At 41.5% G+C, this 11,404-nt stretch overlaps 1 protein-coding gene across 3 annotated transcripts in view; it reads right to left on the bottom strand.

The window, feature by feature from the left end:
- Nucleotides 1-11,404, bottom strand: part of ercc2 (excision repair cross-complementation group 2) — a 29,872-nt gene continuing 18,468 nt past the window's right edge. The window contains exons 14-23 of one of the 3 annotated variants that reach the window (XM_080844248.1): nt 9,663-9,732; nt 9,461-9,562; nt 4,342-4,405; nt 4,133-4,254; nt 3,862-3,954; nt 3,652-3,724; nt 3,349-3,419; nt 3,070-3,213; nt 407-550; nt 1-255 (exon numbers count right to left, since the gene is read on the bottom strand). In XM_080844248.1, the coding sequence (XP_080700374.1) occupies nt 163-255; nt 407-550; nt 3,070-3,213; nt 3,349-3,419; nt 3,652-3,724; nt 3,862-3,954; nt 4,133-4,254; nt 4,342-4,405; nt 9,461-9,562; nt 9,663-9,732 (976 nt within the window). In that variant the 3' untranslated portion in view covers nt 1-162. The other 2 variants (XM_080844247.1, XM_080844249.1) reach the window with 2 other exon arrangements.

Raw genomic sequence — 11,404 nt, 5'->3', positions numbered from 1 at the left:
TTCCAATGGAATGGTTGGTGTGAGATCTGCACCTCAGGCCTGGTGGGCCAGCTGAGTGATCTTCTGAAGATGTTCCTCAGGCCTGGTGGGCCAGCTGGGTGATCCTCTGGAGATGTTCCTCAGGCCTGGTGGGCCAGCTGGGTGATCCTCTGGAGCTGTTCCTCAGGCCTGGTGGGCCAGCTGGGTGATCCTCTGGAGCATCTCCTCTGTCTGGAGCTGCTCCAGAGTCAGGAGGGACAAGCCCAGCTGGTCTTCCTAAACAAAACACCAAACAATTCACATTCATTCACTTTTTACCACCACATCCAGTGTACTTTGGCATCATCTCCTCAACTGACAGCATGTTCAGTGTGTTGGTGCTGTGCAGACATGTGGGCGAGAGGGTGTGTTGTGGGCATGTCCTAACCCGTTTGAAGGGCTGAGCCATCTGTCGCAGGAAGTGCTTGGACAGCTGTATGGTCTCATCGATAGAGAGGTTCAGACTGCTGTCAGTGATCTGCTCCTGGATCCAGCGTGGCAGCTTCCCTCGTTTATCAGCCCGTGCATAGCGCTGGCAAGAGGGGAGCAGGGAAGGGTAAGGCATGAAGACTGACCATCTAACTCTCATGGTAATGACACTGCAACACACACACACACACACACACATAGGGCTGGGCGATATGGGTAAAAAATTATCACGATAGACATTTATATTTTCGTTCGATAACGATATAAGACGATATAAATTAGGCCTTAACATAAATGAAAAAAGCCAGCGGGCTGTACTTAAAATTGACATGAGAACCGTTGAGACTCAACTGAAAGAGCTCTCTGTTCCTCTCTTCCGTGATGGACTCGCTTGTGTTTTCTCCACACGTATTTTGTAACAAAATGTGACTAACGAAACAAAATGTATGAAAATGAAGGTGTTGGTTGCAAAGATCACGGAAATTTAAGACCAAACTTACGATGGAAAAACAAATCAAAAGTGGAAATATACAGTTATCTTTCCAAGTAAACACACCGATGTCTGATAATAACCGGTTGAGTTTAAGAACATCGGCTAAATGTGTGTAATGCGATGCGAAAATACGATGATAAACCATTAAACAGGAGCCCTGGCTGTGGCGGAATCCGGGGGGTGGGGTTCCCCTCAAGTCTAGGCTACGAGATTCAGCCCAACAAAGCAACGTTCCGATCATTTGAACGACAGCAAGAAAACAACATTTGCGAATAAAGTGCACAATGGAAACATAGGACATTGTTCGTGTTTTACTACTCAAAGCATTCCAGGGATTGAGTTACAGTGGCAAGTTAGCGATCAAAGCAACAGGTAGATCACCTCCTAAAATCAGAGCAACATCAGATTACAGCACAGCTGGCTAATAAGTGGTAACGTTAGCTACCAATGGAGTTGAATGAATGCTGTGCTAACAGTCACATATTAGAACGTAACGTAAATGTAAAACGTTTTTTTTTTTTGCTGTCTCACACTGTGATAAATATGTTTAAGTGACCGCCGTTTAATTTCCATAAACTGTTAGTTCGTTGTAAGCAGTGGTTAAATTGGGCCGGGGCTGTCCGGGGCGGAGCCCCGGCACATAAGCTGCCGGGTCTGGAGTTCTGCAAAGCAGGTCTGCTCAGCAGCTCCAGCCGATTTTGGCAGTCTGCCTAGTCCATTCACGAGCAATGTTGTCCTACTCATTTACAACTTTTCCATTGCTATTGCATTGCCAAATCTATGTTGTTTTAAAACACAAATCTAAATAATGGTAGGGAAAGGCTGGCCTAGACATCTGGAGCAAGTTTGAGAAGTAGGCATATCGCGCACGAAACTTGCGCAGCAGCTCCTCCTTCGCGATCAGACACACAACGTCAATCGGTCATCATCAGACATATCGAAGTAGACAGGTGAATGGCGAGGTAAGAGAAACAAAATTAAAGGGGCACGGTATTTTGAAAGAGGTCGATCATCACCAATAGGCTAATATCATTAAATATGGGCTTGCATTTTCATTAAGCAGGATTATTAACCTTAGACATGCAGGGTTAGCCTGCTGTGTCAACTCGCAAGCGCTAGTTAAAAAGAACAATGCTGCTAATTCTAAATGATTTAGCAATTAGTCTATGCGATCTCCGAATCACATTTCTCATTCCTAGCTGGATGAATTTCAAACGTATTTGTATCTATGAATCAGCTCTTAATGTGACCTCATCAACACACTCAAAATCTACAGAGTACATATTAAGCAACATATAAAAAATGCTGGAGTTGTTGGCTGCTTGCTTCACTGCTTGTGGATGGTTGCTCATCATCTGAATCTTCCTCCTGGCTATGCATTGGTCCTTAAACATACACTACTCACAAAAAGTTAGGGATATCGGGCTTTTGGGTGAATAGTGTATTTTAGCATTGACCCTGTGAATATTTTTTTTAAATAAAAAAAATGTGATTAGAGAAAAGTAACCTACTAACAAATACTTTCCATTTCCCACCACTTGTTTGTCATGTCATCCATTCATATGGATGTGAATCAATCAATACTAATACAACTTTAACGGTGATGTGTTTTTTGTTTAATTTGGCAACTTATTTACTGCATAATCCACAAAAGATTTGAAATTTGCCCCTCTGGATCAGAGCCCCCCCACATAGAAAATCCCAATTTAACCCCTGGTTGTAAGGTACAATAATACATTGCTAGCGGGCGTGGTGTAGCGTGTGGAAATAGCACTGACAGCCAGGACTAGAGAGCTAGTTAACCGGCTAGCCAGCTAGTAGGCTATCTAGTCACTTGTAGACGCTTTAGCTGCGCAGTAGTCTACGCTCTGACCTAACCATAGACAACGCAGCGATTTAAGACTTTTTAATACCATTTCTCTGCAACTTCCTGCTGCATCACAGAAATTAAATGGATTGCTGTTCCTAATTAGTCTCTATCGACATTATCGATATTATTGAAAATTAATTAATGTTACGATAGCTTTATCGAGGGAAGTCATTATCGCAGTAATTATTTTTATTGTTTTATCGCCCAGCCCTACACACACACACACACACACACACACACACACACACCATACACTCACTTTATCAGCAAAGATCATGAGGCCATAGTCCGTCTTCCCACGGATGACCCTGCCAACGCACTGCGCAGCATGCCGCATGGCGTCAAAAGTCAGGAAGTCGTTTTCCCTGATCTGAAATTGGTCTCGAAGATACTCCAGGCGAGCCTTCATGAGACATTAAGATTCAGGAAGTGCACTGACTGCAGCTCATATCATGGTTTATAAACAAACAAGAGCAAGATGATAGAAAGAAGGAAATGAAAGTCAGACTGGAGCTCAAAGACCTCATGGAGGTCATACCTTGAGAATGCGGCTCTGTGTGTAAACATATGGGACCCCAAACATGATCACGGCCCGTCCATAGTGATGCACTGTGGAGAGGCAGATCTTACTGAGAATCAGATTTAGGGTGTGTATGTGCCATATGAATCAGATTTAGGGTGTGTATTTGCTACAGATTTAGGGTGTGTATGTGCCATATGAATCAGATTTAGTGTGTGTATGTGCTACAGATTTAGTGTGGTTATGTGCTAAAGGAATCAGATTTAGGGTGTGTATGTGCTGTCGGAAACATTTCAAAAAAGAGAGTCAGAGAATACCCACCAAAATCAATTCCTTCAGAAACTTTTCCCCGGGCCACAGACAGCAGGATGGCTCCACGGCCGTTTTCACAGGCCTGCAACACCAGGTCAGATGTCACCATAAGGGGAGGTGGGTTTAGTAATCACTGTAACCATATTGTGTTTCAGCACTGAGCTGACCAGATGCATGAACGGCTCAGTGGAAGTGTGGCCTAGAGAGGTGCCCTCCTACCTCCTGATACTTCTCCAGAGCCATGCTGGTCTCAGCTGCATCAGGCGTCTCAATGAAGATGAGCTTGTTCCTCTGGACATTCTCCAGGATCCCCTATCCACCAATACAAGGGGAAGCACAGGAGTCAGCAGAGACCTCAGTCATTTCACTACAGGTTTGGAGTTTCCATGGGTACGTAACACAACTGTATGTCAGTTTCCTGTAATTGTGATACATAAACATTTATTCACTTATTAAACACCTTTATCCAAAGTGACTTGTGAATACGTACCTGTTCATACCACGATGCCACAATATTCTCCATGTACACATAACTGGTGAAAAATGCCACTATACCGTCTGGAACAATGGCAGACATCTCAAGTAGCAGGTTGCCATAGTTGCGAATGACAGCTGTGAGAGGTTATCACACAGAGTTAGTTCACTCTCAACTACATCTGATTTAATAATCAGATGATTTCAGAAGGTTTTGAAACTCACCAAAATCTTCTCGTGTCTCAAATTTGGAACTCAAGGCCACCTGGTCATTGCCCCTTCCAACAATCTAAGGAGTATCACAGCCATTGGGTTTCACCAGAAAACTTTTACATATTAGCCGCACAATAGAACTAGAAAATTAAAATGGCTGAAATAATTGAAAATGCAATTCATTGAGTAGTCTTTTCAATAAAATTCCCCCTTTCTACATTCAAATAGAAATATCAATTCTGAGACAAATTAATTGCACTTTAATGACATTTGATCTCAGTGTGAAATTATCTACACTACCGTTCAAAAGTTTGGGGTCACCCGGACAATTTCATGTTTTCCATGAAAATTCACACTTGTATTTATCAAATGAATTGCAAAATTAATAGAAAATATAGTCAAGACATTGACAAGGTTGAAAATAATGATTTTTATTTGAAATATTAATTTTGTTCTTCAAACTTTGCCTTCGTCAAAAAAGGGTCTGTAGCAACCGATAACGTAATAACGGCCAATAACGTAATAACAGCCAATAACGTAATAATTTAAATGTAATAAAACCAATAACGTAATAAACTGCCAATAATGTAATACAGTTGCCGTGCCAATAACGTAATAACTTTTGGCCAATAACGTAATAACTTATTACGTTATTGGCCGGTTATTACGTTATTGGCCTTGCATTAAAAAAAACCTTTGAAAATGTAATAACTGAGCCAATAATGTAATAACTGAGGTATCACTTCATTTTATCTTCAATATCTGGACAGAAAGTGTCCCACTTATCCTTAATATTGCATCTTGCAACAGATGCTTAAATATCTGACCTTACAGATACCCCTCCACCCTCAACCCCCCCTCAACAGGAGGCCTTACGGGAGCCATTAAGAGTCATTTTGGATTAATATGTCACTCTTAGGGTTCTGTTATAGTACTCTGTGTATCCAACTCTGTGACCATGCCAATTTACTAATTTACTAATGTAAATAAAATAAAACATTAACATAAAATATACTACTACTTTTTCCAGGATATGTACCTAATTTTGAACTGCCCGAAGGCTACATGCCTTGGAAGAATCCATGCCCTCATCCAGCAGTTGTCCTTACTAAACAAATCTCTTAGATGCATGCTAAGGCCACTGTTGCGTCCAGCGGCCTTGTAGAGCTTCATAATGCTGATTGAAAAGTCATTGTCTTTACCCAGGTGAAGGCTCTCAGTGTGTGTGTGTGTGTGCGTGTGCGAGTGCGAGTGTGAGTGTGAGTGTGTTTGTGAGTCTGTGTGTGAGAGTGTGTGTGTGTGTGAGAGTGTGTTTGTGAGTCTGTGTGTGTGTGTGTGTGTGTGTGTGTGTTTGTGTGTGAGTGTGTATGTGTGAGTGTGTATGTGTGAGTGTGTGTGTGAGTGTTTTTGTGTGTGAGTGTTTTTGTGTGTGAGTGTTTTTGTGTGTGAGTGTTTTTGTGTGTGAGTGTTTTTGTGTGTGAGTTTGTGTGTGTGTGCGTGTGTGTGTGTGTGTGTGTGTGGGTGTGCGAGTGTGTGAGTGTGTGTGAGAGTGTGTGGGTGTGTGTGTGTGTGTGTGTGTGAGGGAGTGTGGGTGTGTGCGTTTGGTGTGTGTCCGGAACGCTAGGGGTTGCGGGAATTATCTGACCGTCTCCATTGGTCTCAGTCTTCTCGATTGGTAAAATGTTTTGGAGGCACACGTCAGGCTACCATAAGCGGAGCTTTACTTTTACTCTACTCCATCCTCCATCCATTACTGGTTTTCAACATAATTTAAGGTTATTACGAGTTTAGGTACATGTTTAGGCACATGTGTGCTGTTAAATTATTTTAGTATTTAAGTATCTTTGATACACATTGATGGATACAATAAATAAATAAATAAAAATGAAAACAAGACAGCAATAACAGCAATAACAGGGTGTGTGTGTGTTTGTGTGAGAGTGTGTGCTTGTGTTTGTGCTAGCCTGGGTGAACCCACCCGAATCTGCAAGCAATTTAATGTTGCTTTGTAGATCAGACTGGCCCTAGCACAGTTTTGGCTGATTTGAGAATCCTAGAGTAAAAGTAAAGCTCAGCTTATGGACGCTTATGCCGCCAAAAAATGTTACCAGTCGAGGCGACTGAGACCAATGGAGACGGTAAAATAATTCCCACAACCCCTAGCGTTCCGGCAGTGAATTGCAATACCATACTGAAAACTGCAACGCAGAACATAGAAAGACTCCATCAAAGCGCCTGCATGGTCACAGAGATGGATACAGAACCCTAAGAGTGACATATTAATCCAAAATGACTCTTAATGGCTCCTGTAAGGCCTCCTGTTGAGGGGGGGTTGAGGGTGGAGGGGTATCTGTAAGGTCGGATATTTAAGCATCTGTTGCAAGATGCAATATTAAGGCTAAGTGGGACACTTTCTGTCCAGATATTGAAGATAAAATGAAGTGATACCTCAGTTATTACATTATTGGCTCAGTTATTACATTTTCAAAGGTTTTTTTTTAATGCAAGGCCAATAACGTAATAACCGGCCAATAACGTAATAAGTTATTACGTTATTGGCCAAACGTTATTACGTTATTGGCACGGCAACTTTATTACATTATTGGCAGTTTATTACGTTATTGGTTTTATTACATTTAAATTATTACGTTATTGGCCGTTATTACGTTATCGGTTGCTACAGGGTCCGTTTGCAGCAATTACAGCATTGGAGACCTTTGGCATTCTAGCTTTTCATTTGTTGAGGTAATCTGTAGAAATTTCACCCCACGCTTCCTGAAGCACCTCCCACAAGTTGGATTGGATTGATGGGCACTTCTTGCGCATCATACGGCCAAGCTACTCCCACAACAGCTCACTGGGGTTGAGATCTGGTGACTGCGCTGGCCACTCCATAACAGACAGCATACGAGCTGCCTTCTTCTTCCCTATATAGTTCTTGCATAATTTGGAGGTGCGCTTTGGGTCATTGTCCTGTTGTAGGAGGAAATTGGCTCCAATCAAGCGCTGTCCACAGGGTATGACATGGCGTTGCAAAATGAGTGATAGCCTTCCCTATTTAAAATCCCTTTTACCTTGTACAAATCTCTCACTTTACCAGCACCAAAGCAGCCCCATACCATCACATTACCTCCACCATGCTTGACAGATGACTTCAGGCACTCTTCCAGCATCTTTTCACCTGTTCTGCGTCTCACAAATGTTCTTCTGTATGATCCAAACACCTCAAACTTTAAATTCGTCCAGAACACTATTTTCCAATCTTCCTCTGTCCAATGTCTGTGTTCCTTTGCCCATATTAATCTTTTCTTTTTATTGGCCAGTCTCAGATATAGCTTTTTCTTTGCCACTCTGCCTATAAGGCCAGCATCCCAGAGTCGCCTCTTCACTGTAGAAGGGGACACTGGCGTTTTGTGGGTACCATTTAAAAAGCTGCCAGTTGAGGACCTGTGAGGTGTCTATTTCTTTAACTAGACACTCTAATATACTTGTCTTCTTGCTGAGCACTGGGGCCTCCCACTTCCCTTCCTGCTCTGGTTACAGCCCGTTTCTGCTGTTCTCTGAAGAGAGTAGTACACACCGTTGTAGGAAAAGTTCAGTTTCTTCGCAATTTCTCACATGGAATAGCCTTCATTTCTAAGAACAAGAATAGACTGGCGAGTTTCACATGAAAGTTCTCTTTTTCAAGCCATTTTGAGAGTATAACCGAACAAATGTGATGCTCCAGATACTCAACTAGCTCAAATGAAGGCCAGTTTTATAGCTTCTCTCACCAGCAAAACAGTTTTCAGCTGTGCTAACATAATTGCACAAGGGTTTTCAAGGGTTTTCTAGTCATCCATGAGTCTTCTAAGGCGATTAGCAAACACAATGTACCATTAGAACACCAGAGTGATATTTGCTGGAAATGGGCCTCTATACACCTATGTAGATATTTCATTAAAAACCAGATATTTCCACCTAGAATAGTCATTTACCACATTAACAATGTATAGAGTGTATTTCCGATTAATTTTATGTCATCTTCATCAAAAAAAATGCTTTTCTTTGAAAAATAAGGACATTTCTAAGTGACCCCAAACTTTTGAACGGTAGTGTTTATCAACGTCAAATAATTAATGCTTGCCAAGTTTTACCACTGTATGCCTGCCTTAGTTCATTTGAGTTGTAAAAATTGTATACTGGTAAAAATGTCTAAGATAAAGGGTAGGACACATAGGGCTGTATTCTCCCATAATGCACCTCTGTGGATCTGTGCTGGTTCCTCCTCCCTCCTCCTCCAAATATACTGATAGAATTATTAGAATAGAGGATGGGAAAATACTGAGCAGCACACTATTTTCATACAAATTACATTCAAAATAGAGGCCCATCAAACAGACATATAATACTGTACTTAATCTTGCATATTATCCTATCAATTGTAGAGGTATCTGAAATGGCTGAAATTATCCAATCTGATTTCGTGCAAGTATAGATCAGTTGCTAAATGTATCGCTCTCACAGTCCCACAGCTGTGTTCTCATTTGAAAACTGTCTTCCCTACACAATAAACTGATACCTCTAATGTTTAAAAACTCATCACCTTTACCACACACATCTGAAGTAACCATAGATGCAAACCTATCATTTATCACACGCATACAGGATTGAGCCTGCATTATGTAAGCATGGTTGAGAATCTAAAGTCAGGTCAAATGATGTAATCAATGTATTATGTGACACAACAGAGGTGTGATAGACACGATGCATTAAATGCACAGAATCATTTCTACATTGAGCAAATTGCCATCTGTATATGGAAACAGGTGCACCACATGGAAACAGGTGCTTTCAATATCTGAAACTCATGAAATTGGCCAGGTATCTCAGACGTGATTGTGTTGTTTGATGACAGAATGTCACAGGTTACGGACTGCAGGTGAGAGAACCCTTCATCGCCGCTTGCAGGTATTTATTGATATGTGTTTTGTTGGAAGCACCTCACAGTACAGGAAAGTTTTTTCAGTTTTTGTTTTATCTTGGAACATGGTTATAATTGTTTAACCCAGGAGTCAGATTGTGTATTTACTCTGTTATACTTCAGGCGACATGAAACTTTGGTTTTTAGAAGATATTCTAAGTTACTTACCAGGGGACAAAGACAGGTTCGTGCCAGTGTCATTGTAAAAGATGCCATGGTGACTGGACGGAAATCCAGAATACGGGGATAGATATCCAAAGGAGAGAGTGTCTTGAAAACATGATATTAAGAGTGTCATCAAGAACAGTGTTGAGTGCAATATGACCTGAAGCATTTTGACACTTGACAAGGAACTGAAAGAAAGTTTTACCCCTGAGGTGATGATGACGGTCTGGAATCGTTCGAACACTGGCTTGATGGCAATGGAAGCATCCATACAACTGCGGACAACAGAGGGTTTCAGAATAGTGACCTTAAGTAGTGAAGGTAATGAGCCCGCCCACCTACTAATCTCATCAGTGCAGAATAAGACATGCAGACAGAAAAACATTTCAGAAAGAAGAACTTTCACAACTCATTTCAATCAACGTAGTGTTTGCTGCAGTTTGTGTATTCTGGCAATATTTTGTCAAACCAACAAAATGATACCCTCGAATCTTAAATGCAAGTAGTGAAGAAAAGCAATACAAGAAAAGCAAAAACAAGTCAATATTCCCTTATAGTCCCAAAATTGGCTTGTCTGGGAATTCCCCGCCCCTTCACTGCATTTCATTTCATTTGCTCAGTTAGTCTGGCAAACTACTAAATGGAGGTCCACTTCAGTCACGTAATTGGACACGCCTTTAACCAATCAGACCAACGATACTATGCAACGATCGGTAATAAAGCAAACACATCTTTTTTCTGTATGAATTGTTCCAGAGCAGGTTTCTGTTCTATTTTCAAAGAAAACTTGCCTTTGAAATCATCAAAGACAGCCGAGAGAGCAGTATCGAAGTTTTGCTGTGCTTCTCTCTTTGCTTTCGCTTTTGTGACGTAGTCGTGGATAGTTTAAATCCGCCAATGGCGCGCCAGGTAGCCAATAGCCAGTTTGTGATTGGCTCCAAGGATCCTTACAATGCTGAAATAGGTTTGTATAGATGCTTCGCCAGACTGAGTTTGGAGGCAAAATTAAATTGGCCGGAAAAAGAGGGGCGGGACTTCCCAGACTAAAAATTGGCGGGAGGTAAACAGGTTCTACTCTCTACGGTCAGAGGTCATGAGTTAATGGGGACATAAACATGTATATTACATGAGGCTGATGTAATGACAATTTTACAACATGTCTATCCTGTTCCACTCTTGAAGGATGACCTCTTGACCTTTGAGGGGGAGAACTGCTCAACTTTCCTCATCAAAATCCCCACAGGTGCTCAATATCGTTGTAATCATGTGATCTAAAGTCGTGGCCAAAGGTTTTGAGAATGACACAAATATACATGTTCACAAAGCTGCTTCAGTGTCTTTAGATATTTTTGTCAGATGTTACTATGGAAGACTGAAGTGTAATTACAAGCATTTTATAAGTGTCAAAGGCTTTTATGGACAATTACATGAAGTGGATGCAAAAAGTCAATATTTGCAGTGTTGACCCTTCTTTTTCAAGACCTCTTCAATCAAGAGGCGGGTGGACAAACAAAAATGCACAAATTCTGACAAACTCCAAGCATTGATTATGCAAGAATGGGCTGCCATCAGTCAAGAAAGTCTAAGACTAAGAAAGTCATGCCAACCTAGGGTGTGGAGAAAGGGTAGCACCATCAACCCAGGGTGTGGAGAGGGTGTGAATTCAATCCAATTGAGAATTCTGTTAAAGAGTAGTCATTTCGATTTGTTACCTCCTAAATGTTGACTAGTTTTGATAGTGGCTGGTTCTATCTCTGGTTGGGATGGTTAGGGCAGACACCCTTCCACTCCTCTTTCATTGGTCTCCTGATCACCACCACTGAGAGACCAGTGCCGCTTTTATGATGTCCTGTTTTCATCATCAGACAGTCAGTGCTTATAGAATGACAGGAGCAGGCAATTGTTATTTTCTGCTCAAGATATCTTCATTCTCCAGGGAAGAGACTG

The sequence above is a fragment of the Sprattus sprattus genome (assembly GCF_963457725.1).
Source record: "Sprattus sprattus genome assembly, chromosome: 9".
In the NCBI taxonomy this organism is placed as follows: Eukaryota; Metazoa; Chordata; class Actinopteri; order Clupeiformes; family Clupeidae; genus Sprattus; species Sprattus sprattus.
The sequence above is the reverse complement of the archived record's forward strand: the minus strand, read 5'-3'. Positions and strand labels throughout refer to the sequence as shown.